This window comes from Brienomyrus brachyistius, chromosome 25 (assembly GCF_023856365.1).
Source record: "Brienomyrus brachyistius isolate T26 chromosome 25, BBRACH_0.4, whole genome shotgun sequence".
Classification (NCBI taxonomy): Eukaryota; Metazoa; Chordata; class Actinopteri; order Osteoglossiformes; family Mormyridae; genus Brienomyrus; species Brienomyrus brachyistius.
In genome coordinates, this window is record NC_064557.1 from 5,013,225 (window position 1) to 5,040,478 (window position 27,254).

The following is a 27,254-nucleotide window of genomic DNA, read 5'->3' on the forward strand; positions in this document are numbered from 1 at the left end:
GGGGGGGGGGGGGGCGCGGAGTCCCTCACTCGCAGCGCGTGGCGTTCAGGCTCAGCTTGTCACCCAGCTTTTGTATGAGCAGCGACAACTCCTCTGTAGCTTGAGACTTCTCCTCCAGCAGCTCGTAGCGCAGGCTGGAGATGTCTTGCTTGATCTCCTTCAGCTCGCCTGTGGGGGGGTCAAAGCGTGATGCCAGGTGGTCTATTCTATACTGATAGATCTATGTGTTCATTCTGAACTGTTAAAATCATATATAGATTTGGACTATAAAGACACCACAGTGCCGTTGCCTATAGTGTGTGTTAGATGCTACAGTAATGCCCCAAACGACATTCTGCCATCAGCTTTGGTGCTAAAGATCAATATGCCATTGGCTGTTTGGGTAACACACGGTATGTCATTGGCTAAAGTACCCAACATGCCTTGTGTAAAAACTGTTGCGCATTAATTATTCATTAAAATGCCATTGGCTGAACCGTTAAGTAATCAACACGCCATTCCGCCAAACTATTCTGCATTAATTATGCATTAATATGCTATTGACTGAACTGTGAAGCATATGTGTGTCATTTGTCAAGTTATTAAGAAGCAGAAAACTATCTGGAAACCATCTGCAGAACATCCTACCTTCATTTACTTCGTCGTTCTCTTTATCAACCTGAGCTTTCAGCACATAACGTTTGATGAGTCTCTTCATGATTTGCTGTGAAGCATAAGTGGGAGCATTAGGCGCGAAATGGACTCTGGGTAAAAGCGAAGGATCCGTAGCAGAAGAGGCAGGAGGTCGGTGCTGCTACCTGATGCCGCGTTGGCTGGTTCAGGATGCTGCTGAAGCTGTGCGACTCCGTCATGCGCATGTTCGACTGACTGCACAGGTTGAGCTGTGTACCGGAACACAATGCGTTACACCCTGCACAATGCGTTACACCCTGCTCAATGCGTTACACCCTGCACAATGTATTACACCCTGCTCAATGCGTTACACCCTGCGCAATGCGTTACACCCTGCTCAATGCGTTACACCCTGCGCAATGCGTTACACCCTGCTCAATGCCTTACACCCTGCTCAATGCCTTACACCCTGCGCAATGCGTTACACCCTGCGCAATGCGTTACACCCTGCGCAATGCGTTACACCCTGCACAATGCATTACACCCTTCTCAATGCATTACACCCTGCACAATGCGTTACACCCTGCTCAATGCATTACACCCTGCACAATGCGTTACACCCTGCTCAATGCGTTACACCCTGCACAATGCCTTACACCCTGCTCAATGCGTTACACCCTGCACAATGCCTTACACCCTGCTCAATGCGTTACACCCTGCTCAATGCATTACACCCTGCTCAATGCGTTACACCCTGCACAATGCGTTACACCCTGCTCAATGCGTTACACCCTGCACAATGCGTTACACCCTGCTCAATGCGCTACACCCTGCGCAATGCGTTACACCCTGCTCAATGCGTTACACCCTGCGCAATGCCTTACACCCTGCTCAATGCGTTACACCCTAAGCAATGCGTTACACCCTGCGCAATGCCTTACACCCTGCTCAATGTGTTACACCCTGCACAATGCGTTACACCCTGCGCAATGCGTTACACCCTGCTCAATGCGTTACACCCTGCTCAATGCGTTACACCCTGCACAATGCGTTACACCCTGATCAATGCGTTACACCCTGCACAATGCGTTACACCCTGCACAATGCATTACACTCTGCTCAATGCGTTACACCCTGCTCATTCATCTGGCTTAAGGTCTTTCTATGGAAATGCACACGTACGTTTCAGAAGAAAGTTTACGCGTAAGTCAACAGTAACTGCTCTCAAAACCCCTTATTTTTGAAAAGGCTCTAGAGATAGTTAAATATACAAAAATATATTATGCTGGGACTGGCTGAAAAATTCCAGTTCAGTTGTTTTGACTTTTACATTGTTTAAAAATCAGGTGAGACTGCAAAATACATCAAATTCTATATTCTAAGTGAATATTTACAGACAAGTATTTACACACACACACACACACACACGTTTGCATTCATATGTTTGTGGGGACTCAAACCCTAATCCCAGCTATGGCAACCTTAACCCCTACGCAGCCCTAACCTTAACCATCAGTAACCAAAGTACAAGACTTCTTGCATTTTTAGTTTTTTAATTGTTGTCACAGATTTTTATAAAATTAAGTGTCCCCTTCTGGGGACAGAATAAAATGGTCCCTGTAATATCAAAATAAGAGGTTTTTATCACATTGTGATGACATTTGGTCCCCACAATGCAATATAAACATGACACACAATCTTTATTTCATAATGTCAGTGGGCATCTTTCTTAATTGCTGTAATACATTTTCTCGAGCTGAAAGCAATATGGTGAAAACCTCTTCACGACTATGGCCTGTGCTGTGTGTATAATATGCTGGAATCCCTCCTGTCCACCGGAACGGCCTGTGGGATTATCTGCAGACATGGTGGCTTTCTGTCCAGCCCAGCCGCCCAGGCAGAATGGTGCAGAATTCTGCTCTGCAGCTACAGACTCTCAGTCACAATTTATAAATGACACGGTCCAGGTTTGGGCCATAATTTGGACTGTACCACCAGCTGATACACTCTGAAAGCCTTCGCTGGCAATGAGGAATGCTGCCGGCTCGCTCGGTTTATTTTGATTGCACGCCAGCCAATCGGCCTATCATTAGCATCTCTCAGAAGGGATTGGTTGGATGGCGTCCCCCGCCCAGCCCTGCTAAAAAAGCCTGCCCCTACCCTGGACTTGGAGTCGACCCCCAGCTCGATGTCTTTTTTGAGCCTCCGCCGGCGGCACCTAAACAAGCTGACAAGCTTCTTGATGCAGTGGAAGAAGGATTTGGGGCTGGGTACGATGCTGTACGGCGGGGGGAGCGTCTTCCCGTTGTCGAAGTAGGACAGCCACAGCTTGGAGCGTGCAAACTTCCACTCCACGTCTGCGTCGTCCTGCGGAGGGGGGGGGACAGCCCTCTAACTCCTGCTTTCTCAGTCTCAGTCTCAAGCCAAGTAGGAAAATTGATTTGTTGTGAAAATTGAACAATCTATAATTGGTAGAGTGGCCAGTAGGTGGCATAGCGGTTAATCTAAATTCCCTAATTTTAATTTTCGAGTTAAATTTAGTCATTTTAACTTCCCTTCCAGGCTGGACCCTGGGCTTATGTCCACTACAATCTGACGTAGGTTCCAGGTCCCCAATCTCTTGCTCTGATTGTGACAATCATGATTATCTGCTTTGCATTATCTGCATTGTATTATATACAGTATAAAAGGATGTAATACTGATAAATTACACTCCATTCCCTGCCGTGATAATCTTATTGCAATTATTTTAAATTAAATTCAGTAGACAAAAGTGTCATTAAATCATTAAATATTTCATAGCATCGATATTCCATTTGTGGTCATGTTATCTTTCTCTGATTCTCCCTTTACAGCAAAAGCCTGAGATCTCACCTCGATCTCCTGGTATGAGCTGTTGATCATGGCGATGAGCATGTTCAGGAGCACCACGACCATGGTCACGTTATAGATCCCATACAGTACGTAGCCAATGTTCTCGATGAACTTGTGGTCATATTTCAGCACCACCGAGGACACCTCCGACAGGCCAAATATAGACCAGAAGAGCGTCTTGAAACTCTCCTCAACCCTTACACACATTGAGAGAAAGAACAAAAGGGCATTTGCCTCTCAAACCAAACAATGCTAATTTAGATGCCTGGTTAACATATAACAGCCAGTAAGGTATGGATGCAAACCAAGGCCATTGTCAGTAAATCAGCGGAATCCACTAAAACAGGTTGCTTTTCGCAGCCTCATGGATTTATTTCTGTTTAGCTATAAGAAGAAGAAACAGTGACAATCGTTTTTCTTGTGACTGTAAAGACCAAAATGACCCTGAAATACATACATAAAATTGCAATAACAGGCAGGTCTTCACCCCCAGAGGCTCTATGTACAGTTAGTGAATTTCCATTTAGATGGATGTTTACTGTTTTATTTGCTGTGATATTACGTAACTAGACTACGTTATCTTCATGGTGATAAACAGGTTAGCATTCTGGGGTGTCCATGCTCTGTGAAGTTTAATTTCACAGTGCACTGGAATCCTCTTCTGGGGGATTCTGTCTGGCCTGGAAGACACCCAGCCTTAAGAGCCTGAACTGAGTGGAGTTCATTCCTCCAGGCATCCCTCATAGACAGCTACAATCGGCTGCAATATTCACCATCCAGTCTTTTTCATTTAGCTTTAACAGAAGTGTAAATTCAGGCCCAGAAAGTACAAACCCAGACCAAGGTTTTGTTTGAGCCAACCGGTTCAGTACTCTGTGACTCTTTATGTTCAACTGGTTGAAACAAAATCTTGGTCTGGATTTTTCTTTCTGGACCTGAACTTTCCACGTGCGAGCTTTAACCTTACAGCCAGCCTCTGGGGGTGGAGTTAACTGGAAGACTTGGAGAGGGTGCTTTAGATCAAAAGGTGCAGTGCAGCCAGCCAATGGGAATGCACTCACGTGGTAAAGGCGGGGTTGACTTTGGCACCCAGGTAATAGGAGTAGAGGATAAACATGCCAATCATGAACGCCAAGAAGACCATGATGAAGAGGACCATGAACTTGAAGATGTCCTTGACGGTGCGTCCCAAGGAGATCTGTAATGGGCCAAAGCTCTCGTTGGCAGGCAGGATGTAGGCGATCCGGGAGAAGCTCAGGACCACTGCGATGGCATACAGTCCTTCCGAGATCAGCTGCGGGTCAGAGGGCAGCCATTTGTCCCGGGCTGAAGAAAGCAGAATGAGTTTTTACTGCTTTGTGTGTCATTAATACCAGCGTCGTACAGCAGGACCAGACTGGCTATACAGTGGCTTGTGTGTGACTGACACTGGTTTCAGAACCAGAATGAGTTTAACCTCCTGAAGTCTTAACACCACGGCAACTTTAGCACTGGGAACTGGCTCAGTGAGCAGTGCAACTGAAGAGTAAATTCCAAAAGCCGCTCAGTCCATTGTTTGTGGTTTTTGAGATTTGACCGCCAATGATCTAAAGCAGTAGTTCTAAATCCTGTTCTTGCCCCCCCCCCCCAAAAAAAAATGTTTTCATTCCAACAAATACTGCTTTCAAACTGCCACGTTCATGATTAGCCTACTAAGGTCCATATAAGCCTGATTAAGATAGGGTTTGTATAAAAACATTCTGGCGGGGGAGGGGCACCAGGAACAGGATTGAGAACCACTGATCCAAAGTCAGTCTTCCTCATCATATATTAAAGCATAGTCACTCCTCATGTAATTCAATGAAATTTACTCGCACAGAGATTTCTCCAAAATGTATCCCAAGGACAGTGAGATTTGGAAACTTTCTCCTTAATTATGATCAATCAAGGGCTTAGACACTGAGGTATACTGAAGAATTTAAATGTTGCAACCCATCAGGACCACGCCTTCTACGAAGTTCAGTCAAAGTGTCGAGTTATTTCGCTTGACAGCCAGCATGGAAGGGGACTCACCGTAAGTGAAGTATTCGATGTCAGGTGGCAGGGTGACCAGGGAAAGGTCAGTGACGTGGATCTTCTCATCCACGTACTGCTGAGCCTTGGAGGCCTCGAGGAAGGCGAAGAAGCGGGCCGTGAAGGCGGCGATGAAGATGGAGAGCATGCCGAAGTCCAGAACGTTCCACAGCTGAAGGATGTACTCACGGGGACCCTCGCTCCAGAGCTCCTTACACTCCGACCACATCATCCCTGCAGAAGGGGCAGAAGGCTCAGCCTCTGCAGCCATTTTCAACGGACAGCATGATGCCACGTCAGCACGGGTTATGATGTTCTACTGAATGTGCACGGGTGCTTGGCTGTCAAAGGAAATGTTTGAAGCTATTTATCTGAGTAGTATATGTATGTGCTTAGAACAAAAAAAAAACAATTTAACATTATAACATATGAAAATTACCGGCACCATAATAAAACTTTACAATAATTTCTTCTGGACTCCAAAAAGCGATGATATCTATGTAGCTGGATGGCTAGATGAACACGGCTTCAGATCCCAAACGTTCTTCAGGGGCACCTCAGCCGTTCCATGTATTTATTAAATGTAGGGGTAGTCAAGTCAAAAAACTGCATGGATGTATAGGATGGCTGCTGTAAATACTGGGGTGACCTTAGGAGAGGTTTTGACATGGCTAAGCTGACACGCTATGACAGACATAATTCATAGTTTAACACAAACAAAAAAGACCATTTGACTATTTGACTGCCTAAGACTTTTGCATATACTGTACATTTGGGGATGATTTCCTATAAAAGCATCATGTCTATTAGCAGTTTTATATACATTATATTGTGTTACATACAGTAACCACAAGTGTTAATAATGAAAGTATTAATACTAAATCAGGGCATTCTTTTTTTTTAATAGCCTGTGACTATAATAATATATAAAGAGAAAATAAGGTCGAGAGTATTATGCTAATATGGCATACCACAGGATATTGGGTATATCCCCCCCCCCCCCCCAAAAAAAAAAAAAAAACAAAAAAAACAAAAACACACACTTACAGCAAATATTAACACCAATATTTCAAAATTCTAGAACAGCACACCTTTTGGTAATACTGTCAAAATACCATGGACCACAGTTTGATGTCTGGTATGGCGGAATGAAAAACACCGTCCAAGCTGAGTGAGAAGTTTCTTTTACTGTTAGATGTACTTTATCTGTTGGTTATCTCTTGACTGGACACCTTCTAAATTGTTGTAGTTGGTATGCTATCCTGGCAGTATCAATCTGCTCAGGAAATACATTCCTTTAGCATTTAGCTATATGCTTCATCCCCACAAACACGCAGAGCGAATGCCGTCTCCAGCCTATGCGTGTGGAGTATTCAGGTTTCATTGTGTGGGAAATGGAAGAGCATGGCTGGGCACAGCTGTGGCACCAAATTAAATCAAGAGCTTGACATGCAGATACAGGTGATGTATAACAGTGGCTTTCAGGGGTTAGGAGGTTACATGGCTGGAAAGACTCTCCGCCAAAGGCTCTCCGCCAAAAGATACAGTCTATTGGACTCCGACATTGGGGTGTCTATTTTATGCTTTGAATTCTTGCAGCTCCTTTCTTGGAAGCTACAGCTTACATTGTATGCTCTTTTAATATCCTCATCGCCCATGCGCAGCCTTTCCTAAGAGATGACATCTGTATTGTATCAAACTGTCGCCTGACTGACATGTCTGTGGCCAGCATCAAAAGACACTGCATTGTCTCTCCACTGCACTATGTCAGTATCAGCTCTCTTGTCCCTCTGGGACCTGTGAAAGAGATCACTGATCTTCTTCCAGAAAGAAACCACATCACTCTCGAAATAGGCCAATATGGTAGTTTTTTCTTTATCCTAATAACGCAGGTGACATATGAGGATGACATGGATGGGAAGCGTCTTCTACATCAGGCCAGACCTGATTGCATTTGAAATTTAGTCCTTGTGTTTCTACACCGACTTGACTTGTGTAAAACATCTGGCAACGGTTTGACCTGAAAAATTGGCATCAGGTATAACTGGGACTTAAGAGGCACTGTGGGAATCATTCATATCTTCTTGTTAATATCATATATAACAGGGCTTCATAAAACTTCAAACTAATTCAATGACCATTTATAAATGTAAAGTAGGACCATCATCTAACCCTAACCCTTTGGAACGGGCCTCAAAAGTAACAGGCTACTGCGAGATAAGACGGCAGAAAGTGGATCACTGTGTTCACTATGACACGTCACGTAAGATGAACATCTGGAGGTCTCTCAGTCACTTTTCAAAGCTCCTTGACATTAAGGGAGACCAGTCGTGCTCAGACCTGTGAGCTGTCAATGTCAGGTCTGCTCATATCAGCCACCAGGCGAGCTCTGCAGAGTACATGTCACCCAAGAAAGATTCCCATTAACCCAATCACGCTAACTTAATCACACAGAGCTCAGGCTGCCGTTACATCGAACAGGATTAAGCCCTTATACCTCGGGAAACAACCGTAAACTGCAGTACGCTGACAGCAGACGGGCATGTAACTCTCCACATGATCAACATCCCCTTGAATGACTTATGTCTGTGGGTTTTGTCGCCGCAAAATAGGACAAGCAGCCGGGGAGACGTAAGTTTGGCTTTCATGAGAAATGATGACCTTTCCCCTTCCATATTCTGGCCATTCTACAATTCAACTTTTGACTTTCCACTTTCATTTCCTTACCCTTAATAATGTGGAGACTCAGACAGCCAGAGTCCTTTTGTGTGTCCTGCTATGTTGGCAGCTCGGCTCATTGACAATATAGTAGCTACTCGGAAACCTACTAAAGCTGAATCTGATGGTCATGGCAGTATTTTCTTTTCATTATGATAAATTCCTATTTTTGTTATTAGGACAAAAGGGTAAAATGCCTCAGGAATCAATTATATGAAACCTATCTTTTTATATTTTTTGAGCAATGTTCAGTCACCCTTTCCTGAGATTTCAGGTCTTGTCGATGAAAGTTGTAAATTGAATTTACTGTTGTCATTTGCTTTTTAAAATTTCCATCTTGTACTTGGCACAACAATGCAGAATGGTGTTTCAATTGAAATGCATTTGGATGCAGTGAAGCCTATACCAGCCCTTTCTTAAATACAGAAGCATTGCACACACAAACAGACTCCCCAACGCCTTTCATCTTTGAGTCAAGAGGGCAAATAAAGATCGGGAAGGCTTTTATTGTGCAGGTAGATGATGTATCTCTCCCTATTCCAGCTGGACTTTCACATATTTGAGCCCAGCATAATTCTCTGAAGTCCATGAAGACCTTGGACTCCCAGAGTGATGTGGAAATCTATGTACCTGCATCACAGAATTGCTTAGTGATTCATCGTCATCGTTTCTGCAAGCAGAAAATCTCACGGCCCAACAACACCAATGCAATTTGTTGACCAAACTCTAGAGCCTATCCCCTCTAAATCTAGGACTTGTAATGCTGAGACAATTACAGATCTTATACTCAAACGTCCCACATTGATATGACTCTTGATTTGATCCTACACTGACCAAGAGAACGGTACCCTTCCTGATTGCACAGCTACAAAGATAAAGAATCCCTGATCTGAAAATTACTGTGATGACAAATATATCAATCCCACAGCAAATTTTGAGAGTAATATGATATTACAAAGTATTAAATTATTAATATATGTCATCACTGTTTCAAAGTAATGGGTAAATTGAGAAGATGGATAGATGGGTACATGGACAAATTAGACCACTTAAGAAGTACTTCATACACTTAAGATACAAAAATAGCTGCTTTGAAGTATGGAAGGTTTTGAAATCCTTTTGGACAATAAATGAGAAAAAGTGTAAGTGAAAATCAGACAAGTAATCAAGCAGTACTTCCACTAGACCAAGCATTCCAGCAGCTAACAACAGGCTTCTCGTGAAGATACATCACCTGTGACCCACACCATGATGAGAATCTCTGTCCAGGTGAAGCGAGTGGTCTTCACCCTGAAGATCTGCGTGGGGTAGTCAGTGACGGTGACGTTGGGCAGTGTGGTGATGCCCTCGAAGCGGTCCGAGGCGTTGAAGACGAGCAGGCACAGAAAGATGATGAATGAAGCAGCGTGTGCCACAAACTTCATGAAGGGGCTGCGGAGGATTTTTCCCAGCTTATGGGGGGGGGGGGGGGGCAGTAGAAAGAGGCATCACTGCAGTAGAATGTGGAGTCAGGAGGTACAGTTCCGTCTGTTATCTTACTAAATGTTTAGTAACATCAGAAAGGCCAAACTGACGCACCATGAAGTCATAAGGCAGTTTCAGTAGTGAGGTCCTAGAATATTTATCCATGTTCATCTTTCCAAATTTAGGCTTGTTAATTATACTCTTTGATAAATCTCTACTGGTATCATACTTTTCATATATTAACATGGTCAAGTGTAATCTGAATATACTGCTGCCAAAATATTTTTTTCATCTAGATTCTGTGGATCCATAACATGCGTCGCACTGGGAGCATGTGAGGTGTTCGAGAAGCATCCATACCCGGCTGCAGGGAGCGAACCAATAGCCAACAGCCAGCAGGGGCAACCCCAAGGCCACCAGGAGCACCACCAGACATTTGACGGCGATGGCCTGTTCCCGGAGGCCGGATAGGTTCTCGTACCAGATTGTAAGCAGCTGCTGCTGGCAGTTAGGGTGAGCCACAAACTGTGGGAGGGGAAAAGAGGCACAGGTGAGTCATCCAGCTCAGCGTCACCCTCGGGGGAGGCGGAGACATGTTTCCCTTGAGTGGGTTCTTCTCAAGTTGTGCTGGGTAATTATGTTAACACTGTCCATCCAATCTAGGCAAACCCCTTATGAGCTTTCTGGCCACAAATGTAAGAGGTCTGCCATGTGATGGGATAATTCAATTAAAACACAGAGAGCCCTCACAGAAATGAAAGAAGAAGCTGCAGTTTAACTCAAGGGCTTCGAAGTCACTCCCCAAAGAGCTACGGCCCCTAATATGAAAGCATCAGTAGATATCTCTTAGTTTGCCACAACATCACTGTAAGCCGAGTTATTTCATATTCCATGCAGGTTCTCGACAGGCAACAAAGATCCAAGGAAGAAGAAACGGAATATCTCCGCATGCACCTGGGGCTATATCACACAGCGTCTGCCAGTGAATTTACCGTAAGCGTAAATACGTGCCACTTCTGTGTCTGAGCAAAAGTACAGAGTCACCTGTGGAGAGAACAGAATCAACCCCCAAGTGTATACAGCAATTTGGACTCAACTAGTAGGTTAATTAATAAAACTCCTCTGGGCACTTGAGGTGTTATATTCATGGCTGTCCTACATAGTTATTCATAATCTATGTAAGGCGAGCTGCAACTAAATTGAAAAAAAAAATGACCAGCTAATTAGGTCTACCGGTTGAGACCTGGGCAACGTTGTCGCATTTTATCCAGGGGAATGATGCACTACGGACAAAGAGTCGTGACTCTGCTATTCTGGGATGTATAAAGAGGCAGGTCACGGTGCTTTTGGCAGAGCCAGGCAGTGGTGGCACCTCTGTGAACAGCACCAGATTGCCGACATTGCATCGTCCATCAAATGCCGCACAATAGCCCGGGTACGTAAGGCGGGGAAAGTCTGATCGCTGCTACTGATCTTGCAGCTGAGAAATCAATTCCCTCCGCTGTCCATTCAGACTAATGTGGGCTAATTACACTGTCGCGCTCACCTTTGTCTGTAAAATGGATAGCTTAGCGTTAGCATTAGGTGTGTTAAGCTTGTACAAAACTGGAGGGCAGTAAAAATAGCCAATGGTTCCAATTCACATATGTATGTTTTTGATGTTTAAAATGTTTTCAGTTATGCTTCCAAATTCAAATTAGACAGCAATAATTTGTGTGATTCTCATAAGTTGTACGAACAGCTCAGGCAAATTCGGCCAGGTTCTGGATGCCATGTATGTGAGCATTCAACATGTATGTGAGCATTCAACATGTATGTGAGCATTCAACATGTGAACTCAGCCGACGAACTGAAGAGAGATACACAGCAGTACTTTGGTTTGCATATAATATATAGGGGACACTCATCAGATATGAGGGAAATGTAAGGTAAGGTCACTGGTTCAAATCCCAGGCTCTCAGCTTACAGTGATGTTCGGCCCCTGAGCAAGGCTCTTACCCCTCACCTGCTTTGGGGACTGCTCTCCCAATTGTATGTTGTTTGGCTAAAAGCAAATGCTAAATAAGTTCATGTAAGTAGAAATACATAAATGTGAGAGTTTAGCAGCCCCAGTGTGGGGCTTAGTGGTGCATAACAAGGTCTTTGCAGACTCTGCTCCTCAGTAGATGTAAGGACAAAACACATATGACTCCAGCGAGTAGAACACTCCCCAACAGCAGACTAATGACAGGAACATTCTCCGACAATCTCCCCAGGGGTTGTTGCGGTGTTACTGGACCTTGAGGACTTCAGGGGAGATCAGCCCACTGACCTTCTTGACCTCGTACTTGATGGCCAGCTTGACGCGGCTCAGCAAAGCTCGGTGCGTCTGACCCTCCTCCAGCTCCGCACTCACATCCCCGTTCAGGATGGCCTCCACCTCCTCCGTGTCCCGGCACAGGTCCAGCACCCCCACCACGAAGTCCTTGCACTGCATGGACAGCTTGCGGTAGTCGTTCTGGGACAGCGTGCAGGGGAGGGGGGCAAGATACCCAGACCTTGGAATTAATGGGTTCTTACAAACATTTCTGTCAGATATGGATTAGTTCTCTATTCCTTTTAACTTTCTTTAACTGTATAATGTTAACATATTTTTTCAGAGTTTTTTTCTAAGAGAACTTTATCCCCTGCATCAGCTATTCTGCGCTCGACAGCCTAGATGCCCAAAATTTATGAAAAGTACATGAAAATTGCATGAGAAACATTTAAAAAATACAGAGAGTAGCGTGAATCTACATGGGACTGATTGGAGAGTGACAATGGGATGCCGGGGCTGTTATTTTAGCTGCTGAAAATATTCCAAATGTTACTTCGGCGGAACGTGAGACATTGGTGTGGGGAGGGTGTTCGATCTACACGCCCGACTGAGCGAGCTCTTTGTGCCTGGTGAGCCGAGGGCACCACAATCTGTCTGACTCTGTCTCTAAACCCCTCACATGATCACGAGGAGGTCCAGTTACTTTCCAGATTCTTGGCCATTTTATTTGTGCTCTCCAGCGACACGTTGGCGAGGAGGGGGGGGGCGCATTTCCAGGTACAGCTCAGGGTCAGAGCCAATAGCTTTGCACGGAAAAATGCACGATGCTTAAACTTCACACATGCTTGGAGTACTTTCTGGAGAAAAAGCTAGTCGTTGATGGATTCGTGTCATGAATATGTCCTTTTTCCACGGGCATGCCAGCCAAAATGGGGTGTTTGAAATGGACCATCACAACACAGAATGCATCTCGCCTGTCCCCTTCCTTTCCACAACAAATCATCGCTCAACTTTCACCAAACCTTCCTCTGCGTCTTAAAGACACGGTCTCATTTGGGACAGGACTGAAGTGCCATTTGTCATATTTATGCAAGCGTCATTGTTGGGTGGGGGGGGGCAGTCTACTGGTTTTCTGATGTAAATGCATACATGACAGAGGGGTTTCACCCCCCAAACATCCAGGACCACCTGCTAATACTGATAAATATCATCACGTTTTTCATCTACAGTGTGTGAATGTATTTGGGGTCATACTGTCCCCTTCCAGAACAAACCACAGTCATCTCTGTTAAGGAGGCTGTGACTTATTCACTGTTATTATGTAGCAATATGTTTCGTTTTTGCAAAATATCGGAGGAAAGAACCTTAATTTGAATTTTAAAAAAGTATACGATCCAGTTCTTGTCATCTTTGAGATTAATTATACACCAGTGTGACTGTGAAGCTGCTTTAAAACAGGGAGCCAAACGCACCGATTATGACGAGGTGGAGACCAGTGAGGAGTAAATGCATGAGTGACTATTTCACGGCTTTCAACCTTTACTTGTTTATTTTACCGAGCGAGTCTTGCAGTGAGAAACTTAAAGCGGCAGATATTGTATTTGAATACAGCTAAAGGGTGATGGTTCAAGTTTCAAATGAGACCACAATGTTTCATGAGTGAGACAGGGTGCTAGTTTGGATCTCTGAAATATTCACATGCATAATGAGATGCAGCAAAACCTTAAAGCATTTAAATGACTGTGCAAAATCATTTCTTAAGCACAAAGGGATTTTTTGGGTTTGTAATCGGGGGTCTTACTGGGTAAGTCTGTGTATTGCAGTCTGATAAGAAGCTGGCATGAAACATGGCAGAAGTGCAGATGAAGAGCGGATCAGGCTTGATGAGTGACTGACAGCTCCCTCTCTCCTCTCACAAAAAGCACACCTATCATCACCATCTCTGCTCCTCACAGAAAAGCCGCTTGGAGCACCTGCCCGCCCCCACGCTAACGACAAAGTTATGTTTCTAATTAAACGCCTCTGACAGCTAAAGTACAGAGCGCGACAGCCGCAGGACGTAATGGCCATCAGCGGGAATCCGTGTCTGTCCCAAAACAAGCAGTTGGGGCAGGCATTTGCTCAGGCATCTATCTCAGGAACAATCCAATTTACCAGCCGACTTCAATCATTCGAATTCATGACTGATTTATTGATACCACCATTGGAGGCAGAGACACTTTCAAACTTAATTGATAGAGGCTTTTAAAGCATTTAAAGCCATTCTGTAGGCAAGCAGGACTACAAAGTCATTTAACACTTTCTATAGTTAAAGGTTGCCCACTCATTAGCTCCCACAATGCTTGCAACAATAGTGCCCTTAAACATTATTATTAATAAGTTCAGTGGACAGAGGTTTTGCAGACTGAGTTTTGTTTCGCTATTTTTTTGGTGACATGTTGTGTTTGGGTTTTGAATATTATGGGATGTGCTTGTATTGATGGTTTATTCTTAGCAAAGATCCGTACTGGTGCTACCATAGGATACTATATGGATTGTGCTATCAGTGTGAGGTACGCTATGCAATCGCGAACACGATGTGTGTGCTTCACTCCCTGAACCTCTTTACACCTCACACCTCCTGCGTCCTAAAACCCAACAAATGACTAACCACAGACAGCCCCCCCATTCCCCTCATTAACAAACTCCCCCTGGTCACCTTACACACATTCCACCGCACCTCAAAATCACTGCCTGTGTTTTTTTTTTCCAGCGAGTAAAAACACAAAGAGGATTTTTGATGAGGAACCAGGGAGAGAATGTTCCACTATATCAGACATTAAAAATAAGCCCCAAAGGCAACCAGAAATTAGACAGATGCCCCGACTACAGGCCCAAAAATGTGATCTAGCTAATTTCCAGAGGTGCTGATGGAAATTGGTCACTTTAAAAGCTGATTATAGATGGATGATGATTCATGAAAAAGGAAAATTAAAACTTGGACACTGACAATGCAGTGCTGAGGCTGCGTGGAGAATGGAAACGTGAAATCGCATCTCCATCACCATCTCGTCTGACCTTCAAGCTGTAACTGGAAATTCAGACCCTCTGCTGGACTCGAAACCTGCCAGATGTCCAAAATGACGCTATGCACCCATAGCAATGTGTCAGCCAATGCAAAGCTAGACCTTCTTAATGCTAAGGAAGTTATGAAGTTAAGGATATTTACCAGGGAGGAGCAATTGTTCTGCACCGTCTCTTTTAATTGGCTCTTTTTAACCTGGTGGTGACATCAATATACACAAACCCACACACATATACACAGAAACACAATGCACGGATGACATAAAGCAATAGTTAGTTTAAAAAGCGTGCCGAAAAATAAAGGAAATCACAGAGCTCAGATCAGATGCAATGCTATCCATGCTCATGTCAGTGCTGGCTTCATCCAGTTAGTTGTACCTCATTAAAAAAATTAGCTACTTCTGATTTAGGAAGAAGTTATGGTGTCAAATGGAATATGTGACTAGTGGTTGAGTTGTAGTGGTATGTGTTAGTCTAGCGAGTCTTTGGGGATAAACGGATTCAACATCTTACTTTGAACTCCTTTTCGATGTTGGCAAGCTTGGCCAGCTCGTTGCTGAGCTCCAGGGCAGTGAGGACGGGATCCTCGCTGGCTAGAGAGAGGTAGGCGGGGCTGGCCAGCCCGCGGTAGGCGTTGATACGGGAACGAGAGTGGCTGAAGGAGTCCTTGCGCTGCTTCTCGGCGCACTCCGCGCACTTGCAGAAGTAGTCGTGCGGCCGCTCGATGCGAGCCCCCTTGGTCAGCAGCATGTGCACCACCTCGTACTTCTGGCAGTGGGCTGCCAGGATGATGGGCGTGATGTCGGGTGAGAAGCGCGTGCCGTCCTCGTCGTACGAGTAGAAGTCGTCGTCCTGGAGCTCCCGGGGGCTCCGGGTGAGCCGGTCGCCGGCGGCGAAGGATGGGTGGTTGAGGATGGCCTCTACGATCCTGACGTAGCCCTTGCTGATGGCCAGCAGGAGGGCGTCGCCGATGCGGGCCAGGTTATCCCGTTTCAGCAGCAGCTCGGTCACCTCTAGGTGCTCGTTGCCCACAGCCAGCTGCAGCGCACTCTGGCCCATGTAGTCCACACAGTTGACGTTGAGCGTCTCCGACTCATCCAGCATCCTCCGCACTACGGGGATGTTGCCGTACTCAGCGGCGTCCAGGAAGCGCTCCTCTTCGGCTGTCAGGCTAGTGCTACGGTTGTTGAACATGAAGGCAGGCCCCCGAACCGCTTGCCGCCGACCCTTCTCCCGCGACGCTGCCAGCCGCCACTGCGCCGGGTTCTCCAGCGGCGACCTGGGAGAGCCAGGGGGAGAGGCTTGAGTGACCACGCAAACGTGCTCCATTATGCGGCGGAGGACAGGCCTGGCTGCGATGGAGTGCCGATTTCTCTGCACCAAAGGCTTCCTGCGCTACTGAACGGTCTTCTTTCCTCACCCAGATCTTTGTAAATAACACTGCTGGGCCGAGGCCAGCGTTCATGACGTACGCGCTAAGGCACCGTCTCGGATAATTACGGCTTCGGCTAGTCGAGTCCACAGGTCCCATGGAGCCCGTTGACTTGCGGCCTCCCTCACACGGCTACCTGCGGAAGCTGTAAACTCCCACCGATTTTTAATTACTTTGTAATGAAACGCCACAGATGATATCCCTCGATAAGGGGGTTACTAAGGTCTGCGGCCACATGCTACGGTACCACGGCGGCAACGTCGCATGTGACCGCGTGTAGTCAGGTCGGCCAAGGTGCGAGGGTGAAGCGCCCTCCGGTGCCCTTCCTGTGTAATTAAAATCCACCTCTTGACGTTACATAATTCCTCAGTTTCCATCTCTTATTAATCACGGGTGAAAATCCCAAATCCCAACGTGTACTTCAATATTCCCGGCATTTCTCCTAAATGAATAATAAAGCTGTTTCACACATAATTACACTAAATTACACTGCAGTGGTACCATGCCAGTGATTAATAAAGCATAATGATAATATGGTCTTGCAAAGGTTTTTATTCAGTTTCTTAGTAATAAGTCCATCTGTCTTCCAGTCACTTGTCTTGGTCCGGGTTACAGGGAGAACCTGGAGCTTAGATGTACTTGGATGGGATGTCAGTCCCTCACTGGGCACACATACATACATACGTATAACAGGAGGAAAACACAAACAGAGCAGATGCTGGGATTTGAACCCTCACCCCTGGAGGTGTGAGGCAGTGGTGATGAATTCAAATTAACATAAAACATTATAACCATAGATCTATATTTGTTTATAGAGCTGTCAAAACAGATTTCTGATTTTATGCCTGCTGATTTGAGTCATCATTTGGGATTCCTTTGATTTATATAGTGTGGTATATATATATATTTTATAATTATTCATATGTGGTAGGATTCAGAGCTGTACACCTCCTTTCCAGCGATTATTATACAATTTCATACACCCCATATATAATAGTCTCTCACTTTTTATGACCACACCTTAAACACACGATACACTGAAAACAGTTTTAAAAAATTAGCATTTATATTAACCATTGAACTATAAAATATTAAAAATACTTTGTCAAGCACCCATTGTAACACATGCTCAGTTAATCAATGCTGCTCAGTTATAAACTACACGATTCGTAAGCCAATCACGCGCAGCCTAGGATTAACTCTGAACGCCTGTTAATCACACACGGCTTAACAGCAACTCTGCACCACACATACTGATGTCAATGCTGATTATAAAGTCTTTAAGCTAACCACTCATAGCTAAGCATCATTGAATTCTCTGAACCCTGGCCTGGAATGTGAATATTCTTCTCTCCATGCCCCCCCCCCCCCACCTGAATTGTATTCACTCAGGCCTGGGCCTGGAATATTTCTGAATTTTTTAAAATATTGAATATTTTTTCCCCCAGGCTGATTTTTTTGTTCATTTCTGACCCACAGAAACAGAAGCTCACTTATAATTCCCTGGGTGTATCATCAAATATCCGCCCCAGAACTCGTCATTTTACATATGTGTCCAACTATATACTGGAACAGCACCTAGCTCTTCATTATCTCTGAGTAAACGTTCTTTAATATTCATTTTAAATAAAGGAATTTCGCTACACACATGTGCAGGTTATGTCTGTTTATGTCACGAATAAAACTTGAAACTTTGAATCACATGCTAATGACACGTAGCCAAGCACTTGCTCCGCAGTTATCATTGGGGTCCAGCAAGGTGACGGCGTAAGCCAAGTAGAAGGAATTCCTCTAGAATGTCTTTGCACCAGCTCTAGAACATATGGATCACAAATACAGGACAGACATCTACAGTATACACCTCAAAGGCTAAGACTATCCTTAGCATGAACGTAGAACCTCACAGGCATCACACACAACCAGCTGTTATCCCTATACCTAAATTTTCAAAACTAACTGTAAAGCTGTATCTGACCACTCATGGTAATTGGTAACCGATCAACACGAGGCCTGTTTGTCATATGAGTCTGGAACATATGTGCCCTTTGCAGCCATTGGCAGGAAAAATCCAACTACGACTTGGTCCTCCTAGATTCACATGAAATTACAATCATGCGTTGCTGAACAATGAGGCTGCGTTCTGAGAAATGCGTTATTAGGTGATTTTGTTGTTATGTGAACATCATAGAGCATGCTGACACAAACCTAGGTGTATAGCCTTGTAGACACTTGGCATAGCCTACAAAATGATACAAGTACAGTATAGTAAATACATCAACTGGTAACATGATTTTTTATTACCATTACCAAGTATTATAGTATAGTACAGTAGTACATAATTGTTTTTGCTGTACTTTTATAGGACTGGCAGCACAATAGGTTCATATACACCAGCATCACCACAAACACGTGAGCATATACACCAGCATCACCACATACACGTGAGCATATACACCAGCATCACCACAAACACGTGAGCATATACACCAGCATCACCACAAACGCGTGAGCATATACACCAGCATCACCACAAACACGTGAGCATATACACCAGCATCACCACAAACGCGTGAGCATATACACCAGCATCACCACAAACGCGTGAGCATATACACCAGCATCACCACAAACGCGTGAGCATATACACCAGCATCACCACAAACGCGTAAGCATATACACCAGCATCACCACAAACGCGTGACCATATACACCAGCATCACCACATACACGTGAGCATATACACCAGCATCACCACAAACCAGAACGTCATTACGCATCATTACATGAATATGTAGGTGGATTAGCCTCTGAAGCCTTGGGACTTGCTGCCGATTCCTCCCCAGAAAGGCACAGGATTTGTGTGCTAGTGATTCCTTATTGCAGATGATCTTTACTCCCATACAAATTACATGAATCCAACTTGAATAGCAGCTTAAACCTACCATTTAGCTTTACTGAAGGAATCACTCACATCAAATCATTGTATAACTATGACTTATCTCTCAATATAAAAGCTTAGGACTTTCACTGATTTGCAAACCACTTGGCTATTTGTCATCTGTCTCAGGGGTGAAAGGGAGGGTCCTCTAGAGAAGACAAAAGGTGCTACACAATATGATCAAGTACACAAAGGTCTTTGCACAGTATAAAGTTCAATTAAATTGTATGAAAAGTCGGTACTACAAAATCAACAACAGCAATGAAAAAGAACAGGACTAAGTTCAGACACTGACGTTAGAAAACCTTTTACTTCCCTCCACACTGCATAGCTGACAGTGTTTAAAAGCCAGTGCAATTACCTCAGTTCTTCCCTCAGTTCAGCCGGTAGAACAATTTATGCATTTCTAATAATAAAGTCTCCCTTAGGCACTAGGAAACGGGACAGTGGAAATGGCAGCCGTACACGCTACCCAAAGGAAGGGATTGTCCCCGCTGGAGAGTTTGCTTTTCAGGATATCAGCACATCTTTGAGAAGTTCATCTGCCACGTCTTCCCAGAGATCACTGGCACTACGTTAAGCAACAAGCTTTAGTCAGCGTTAGCTGGTGATGTTAGACAACTGGACAATCTACTGTATACCTACAACCCGGATAAGCAAAACAGAAACCTGAAGGGTAAACAAAAGACGTACATACTATCTTTTCAAGCTGATTACTAATTCAGATAGACCTGAATAAGAGAGGAGAAGAATTTAAAATGCTACTGTTTTGTGCTTCCATTTATTTTTTTAGCTAGTACCACACCTGCAAGAGTATTTGTCAGATCTTTTAATATTTAAAGAAGTACTGGAATAAGAACTTTCTGGAATAAGGAGTTGGATTATTTTTTCTTCTGTACAGTAACATATATTTTTTGGAGGACTGGAGAATATCTTCGGGTTAGGGCTTGGCAGTCATGTTATGCTATAATAATATACAGGTAACTGTAATTAATTGGATTTCAAGAAGAACAGGAGAAAACATGAGTTTGATGTGCATGGATTTGTGGGTAAAGCGTACGGTCCAATCAGGTGGCATTAGATCATCTGAGAAACAGAACAGTTTCCCATCCAGTGTGTTTGGTTGAATCTCAAGTCATTCGATTCTGTGACACAAATGAGAGGTTGGATATAAACGTAACTAAATTTCTTTGCACAGTGGTGTTGGAACTGTTAATGATTCTCCGGTTGCCTTCTCCGTGATCCTTAAAATCTCCCTTTTTTTTAAATCTATTTTTGGTTAATGAGACTTACTGCTGTTTTCCCATAAGGCTGTGCAGATACAGAGGGAAGGGCATTTTGTGACCTGACTTTCTACAGAAGAAGGATTGGGAGTAAAAACACCCTCTGGGCCTTTGACTTATAATCTGTACAAAACGATAAATCATAAATACATTAGATCCAGAGCCAGATCGTCAGATATTGTCAGTGAGTTTGGTCTGCCCTGCATTTTTCAATAGGAAGATTTGGAATTCTTTGAATCACTGAAGGCCGTGTGTACTGGCTGGTGATAGGGATTTGTGTGTGTGCGTGTGTATGTGTGTGTTACTGTTCTCATGGGGTTAGGTTTTGTGGGTAGGATCTGACTGAGCCAGGATAGTTAGGCTACCGCTATGCCCAATCGTTTCTAAAACTTAACATTTACACTCCAGAGGAAAGGAGATCATGCACAGACATGTCAAGCATGTCAAACGTGTCATGATGCAAAGCTAGGATAAAATCCTACCTTATCTGTTTTCTGACATCGGCATCACGTTTGTTACATCCCGCGATTTGAAAACATGACGACCGCTGCATGCGTATTGCTTATGTTCTAATTTTTGAAATATATTTTAACCTGTGTGTAACCTTGTACGTGTGATGCTTCTGTTGTACATTTAAGTAAAATTAGTTCCCAGACAACAGGTTATTTTATTCGATCACAATGAAATAATTAAATATCTTACCCTATTAATAGTATGCATATTAACAATTAACTCGTTTCCAATTTCATAGGAAGGAAACAGGCGCTCGTCTAAATATTTGGGTTTTGCGCGTTAATAACTAAACGAATTAACCTTAAGTGTTAAAACTGTTTTTAAAAGAGTCAAGTAGATCAAGTAGAGTCAATAAACAGTTAACAAAAATGCAACGACGATGCATGATCTGTCATGCAGTGCTCAACAGTAATTAAACAGCGTAATCCGCCCAGTGGCGCTAAAAGCAAGGCAAATGATCACCGCCAACATTAATCCAACCTGTATTTCAATTACTCAAGTAATTGTGTATTTTAGTTTGTTTTTCAGCTTCATTATGCAACATAATATAACATTCTGCCTATTTAGATAAATTCGTTAACAACAATTAGACAACAAACAGTCTTCGAGCATCATGCAAGTTTACCGTAAAAGAAATTGCGAAATTTAAAGAAAATTATTTTTATCTGTAATAGAAACTATGTGCAAATGTTCATAATTTAATATAGCACAGTTACTTGATTTTTTTCGTCGAAAAAAGGAGATCCGATATTGTGTCAAACTGTTTTTTTCCTGTTATTACTACATACTCACATATTGTGGTGATGGTAATATCCAGATGCATCTCGGACCGTTTTCACGGATTTTAAGTAACGCGCATCCACGCCGCCGTTTTCTTCTTTACACTCATTTTCCTCCTCGGAGAATGACACGCGTTTCTGATACTTTCTCGCCTTCGTGGACATACAGACAGCCTCCGATTCCTTGCTCCAATATGTTGTGATTTCTTCAGCTTTTTATGCGCCCCCGGCAAGCGGCTGGACGTGATATTTCCCCCCGCGAAGTGCGGCGTCTCCCCGCCAACGATGGGTGCTGTTCAGTTTGCAGAAGTGAACTGCAGGGGGATACGATGTCCAGACCGGCAGGCACGGGACTTCGCAGTTCACATCATCATCATCATCATCATCATCATCATCATCATCATCATCATCATCATCATCATCATCATCCACCGAGAGATACGGCTACCTGAAGACCAAATCCAAAAAGACACATGATACCTACATGTGAGTGTGAAGTGACCTTCATTCACGTATCTGCTTCCTTTCCACTATATTTACAGAATTCATGGTCAGCTGTTAAATGTCCTTATACCTCTGACCCGGAGATAGGTGTTCCATATAGATTCTTAAAAAATGTGATTAATGCCTGCAAATTGAACACTTTGAACACAGTAGCTTATAGATCACTTATTCATATTATAAATGGAAGTCTAAGGTAGTGAATGACAGTAAATGTGGACACTGTGTACCTGAAAAGCATATACAGTATGTTTCCAGGACGGTAGTACGACCTACACCACACAACTGAAAACATGTACCACTGGATCACTGTTCTGGTGGTCAGTCAGCACCTGACGCCATATCTGTGTGGTCTGTGCTAATAAAAGATGCATTTTCTGGAATTAATAGCAGGAGAACTGCTGATGTCACCTGGGACTGTCTCCCATCCTCAGATTAAGTACAATAGATAAAACATTTAGACCTACTTGAGTAAAGATGCTTGCTCGGAAAATGCATCCAGGTTGTTAACCTGGAAATTCTGGATCTTTCAGATAACTGCAGGGCCAGCATCCCCATGCCTTGTCAGTCTGCACCATTCATACCTGGAGGGGTTTTTCCAAAACCAAAACCAGTCATTTCAGTCTCCACTGAGCACATAATCTGGAGTAGAAGGAGGGGAACCTGGTGGTTCTAATCGCTCTGCTATTGTATCCTTGTTGAAGAAATGTTTGCCAAACAAGATATCTAGTGATATATCATTGACATTATGGCTACTGTCATGATTTTCAGATGTGTTTTGGTTGCAGGTACATTCTCTGCTCCGGAAGACAAATGCAGGATTGATAGAACCTGGACTGGGCAATACTAGAAATGCCAGAGATGGCCTTGCCAGGCAATTTCACTTTCATGGCAGGTGCCACGTAGCCCAGGCGGCCACATTGGCCAGAACCTGCCCTGGATAGACTGACTTTAACTCTGTTAGTGAGCCCAACAGAAAGAACTTGGATCACTTTATACCTGCTTGTCCTATGTTTAACATGCTTGTCTTGTCTTCTCCTTAGATGAGTGGTCAAGGATGCAACCTCATGACCTCAGATAGCCGGAGGTCCAATTGCCAGAAGATGCATGATCCCTGTTGTTTCTGCAGTTGTATTATGCCTGAGTTGTTTCAATTTGTATCAACTTCTAGAAGACAATTGCACCTTTTTTTCATGAGTAGATGGTAGAGATTGTGATGCTTATGCAGTATCCGGTATGGAGGTCAGAGGTCAGGGATCACGCTCATAAATCCTTGACATCATGTCACTGATGTTCCATGAGTCACCGAGGGGTAAGAATCCTATTAAACTGTCTCTATCAGATCAAAATCAACGATTGAAACTAGACGTTAACTTTGCCTTGATGAAGACCTTCAAACGACACTACAGAGTGTCAGATAGTTATGAACACACACCTTTTCCGACTAACACGGGCATGATGCAAGTTCAGTTTGCCAAAGAAAATGTTCACCCTCTGCTTCTGCATTGTTAACATCACATCATGCTCCAGGTGTCCGCTGACTACCTGTCTTTTGACAACCGAAGGACCTGAGTCCATTCCCGGCAATCGACCTATCAGAATCACTTCATTAACGTTCTTTTATAGCAATGTCGCAGCAGTCACCGTGACGGGAGCCGCCGGAAAAAGCCGGCTAATTTTTTGCCGCTTGTCCATCCGACTCACTGGCAGTGGTCGATGGGGATATGCTGGGGGCCTTTTCATCAGAGACGGCATGCAGTGATAGACAGATCCATTACGATGCAGTGGATTAGCGGGGGAGCCGCCGAGCGTCTGGGCTCAGGACAGGATAAGGAATGGGCAGCTGAGCAGATGGCGGAACAGACTGATAGCCCCCTCTGTGCAAAGATGAATGAGCAATCGACGGCATCCCACAGGAAGACGCAGCACCAGGGCAGCCTAGGAAAAGCCAACACATTGCTGTGGAGGATTTGCCAGCTTAACCTCTGACCTTCAGTTTTATTACTGAGTACAAAAGGAATTGTTCCATTTATGTAATAAAATGAAACTTCTGTTGCTGTGGGATTGTCTTGAAGGTGAATCGTACCTCAATGTGTCTGTTTAGCACTGTGAAGGTGTTTCCCCATGTTCTCCCCATGTTCCCCTGTGTTTTCCCGTGTTCCCCCAAGTTTCCCTCAGATTTCCGATGTTCTCTACATGTTCTCCCCATGTTTCCCTATAATTTCCCATGTTCTCCCCATGTTTCCATGTGATTCCTAGTACTATTCCTGTATTCTCCCCATGTTTCCCTGTGTTCTCCCTGTGTTTCTCCATGTTCTCCCCATGTTTCCCTGTAATTTCCCATGTTCTCCCCATGTTTTCCCATGTTCTCCCCATGTTTCCCTGTAATTTCCCATGTTCTCCCCATGTTTTCCCATGTTCTCCCCATGTTTCCCTGTAATTTCCCATGTTCCCCTGTGTTTTCCCGTGTTCCCCCCAAGTTTCCCTCAGATTTCCGATGTTCTCTACATATTCTCCCTGTGTTTCTCCCTGTTCTCCCCATGTTTCCCTATAATTTCCCATGTTCTCCCCATGTTTTCCCATGTTCTCCCCATGTTTCCCTGTAATTTCCCATGTTCTCCCCATGTTTTCCCATGTTCTCCCCATGTTTCCCTGTAATTTCCCATGTTCTCCCCGTGTTTTCCCATGTTCTCCCCATGTTTCCCTGTAATTTCCCATGTTCTCCCCATGTTTTCCCATGTTCTCCCCATGTTTCCCTGTAATTTCCCATGTTCTCCCCGTGTTTTCCCATGTTCTCCCCATGTTTCCCTGTAATTTCCCATGTTCTCCCCATGTTTCCCTGTAATTTCCCATGTTCTCCCCATGTTTCCTTGTGATTCCTAGTATTATCCCCGTATTCTCCAAAATCTCTAAATTTCAGACAGTCAAGTTTCACTCAAAAGGCAGCTATTGAAAATCATTTGTTTTCAAGAACCTAAAACCCCTAAGCACATCTCTAAGGTTCGAGAGGTTTATTTGACACATACACAGTTGTACACATACAACATATAGAGAAATGTAACCCTGGTCACTTGGAGCAGCTGTGCATGGTAAGACAATAGGAATACTGCAGGTTATGGAGTGAGTATTATCTTGTGAACAAGGAAAAGGACAGAGTGCTGTGACAGATGACCTGCTCCTCTCAGTCTCTCAACCTAAACCCCGCAGTTCGGGATCGAAGATTATGAGCAGGGTAGCGAACTTGTGCCCTGAACTTGGGGAACTCCTTCAGGACTGTTGGAGAAGCGTTCCAGGCGGCTACATCCGGAAGCTGCTTGAAAGAATGGCAAGAGTCTGCCGTGCTGTCATCAAAGCAGAAGGGGGCTATTTTGAAGAGTCTAAAATTTGAGAACATTTTCAGATATTGAACAGTTCACTGGGCTGTTACAGTATTTGATATGTATGGCTTCAGTGCTTTGAGACCTTTTGCTATAAGGTGAATAACAACTAAAATAGAGACAAATGCATTAATAACAGGCGAGTACAGACTTTGGACTGGTACTGTATATTAGTCTGTGCCCTGATGTGGACCAGCATCCCAATCAGGCTTTTCTCCAACGTCATGCCTTGTACTGCCTAGGACTCCCTGTGCCCTCGTCCTGCATAAGTAGCTGGAAGATTTATGCTTCATGAAGGTGTTTTACAGCTGGACTATAAGCCACAGTCTTATCCTAACCTTTTAGCATGCAGACAAGCCTAGACAAACCCTGTTGCATGAACACATTCGCCATACGGATGTAAAAACTGAACATCACATGCTGCAACATTTCAACAGTCACAAATATCTCCTTAAAATCTGCTTTAGCCTCTGCTGAACGTTTTTTGCACTTCAAATATTTTACCTTATGCTCTCATGTTTACAAATCAATTCAGATGGGAACTAAATGAGTCAAACATTCCACTGAATGAACAATCTTAACGTCGAGTGGATCTAACACGGCACGAACCTTTATGGACGCCATTGTAATTGATTTTGTGAACATATCGATGATCTATTTGTTCAATGTGTGCACAGCTGGGTGGCACAGCGACTCTAGATTTCGATCCCCAGCTCTGCGTCACACGCTTCCCTCCATATTTGTTTGGGTTTCATCCCAGTACTTGGGTTTACTTCCAGCCCGAACGGTGTAATTCAGGTAAAATTAGGATTCGCCCACAGCGTGTGACTGTGTATGATTGTGTTTTCCCTGCCAGGAACTGACATAGCCTTTCTGTTTTGCTGTGACCCTGTGTATGTAAACAAGAAATTCCAAGTTCTAATCACAGAGCAAGCAGGTCTACTGATCCACAACACGGAGTGGCCAGTCCCACAACATTCTCCAAGACCAAAACCTAACCCCAGTGTGAAAACCAAAGTCCAAATCGCATTCAACAAAAGAGTCCAAAAAACAGATTGGACTCCCGAATCCAGTAAAACTCATTCGTAAGCATAACAAGTTACCGGTTCCACGATGAAGAGGTTCATCTGTACCAAATAAGTTACAAATGATACATTTTTCTGGTTGTTAACCTGGATTGTAATTGAATCCTGATCATTACAGAACATGACACAGCATTGATACAGATTGCATATCAATTCTGTGGTCATTTCCTGCAGCTTAGCACCGTGAAACATGTGCTAGACGTATGTGTTTAGATCAGAAGTGGGGGTATGAGGGCACGCCCCTGATTTTAAAATGAAGAGGGACCA

The 27,254-nt window shown here is 44.1% G+C and overlaps 1 protein-coding gene across 2 annotated transcripts; it reads right to left on the bottom strand.

Annotated features, from left to right (window-relative positions):
* Position 1: 1 nt before the first annotated feature.
* Positions 2-22,333, bottom strand: LOC125720699 (short transient receptor potential channel 3). 2 transcript variants are annotated; one of them, XM_048996452.1, is made up of 13 exons: positions 22,038-22,333; positions 15,593-16,358; positions 15,225-15,275; positions 12,032-12,217; positions 10,081-10,245; positions 9,491-9,707; positions 5,539-5,772; positions 4,548-4,812; positions 3,487-3,682; positions 2,773-2,979; positions 798-881; positions 628-703; positions 2-168 (listed from the first exon to the last, which is right to left on the bottom strand). In XM_048996452.1, the coding sequence occupies exons 1-13, from the start codon at positions 22,187-22,189 to the stop codon at positions 26-28; spliced, it is 2,742 nt and encodes a 913-aa protein (XP_048852409.1). In that variant the 5' UTR covers positions 22,190-22,333; the 3' UTR covers positions 2-25. The 2 variants fall into 2 exon arrangements, with proteins under 2 accessions (XP_048852409.1, XP_048852411.1); XM_048996454.1 differs by lacking the exon at positions 15,225-15,275.
* Between the last annotated feature and the right edge of the window lie 4,921 nt (positions 22,334-27,254).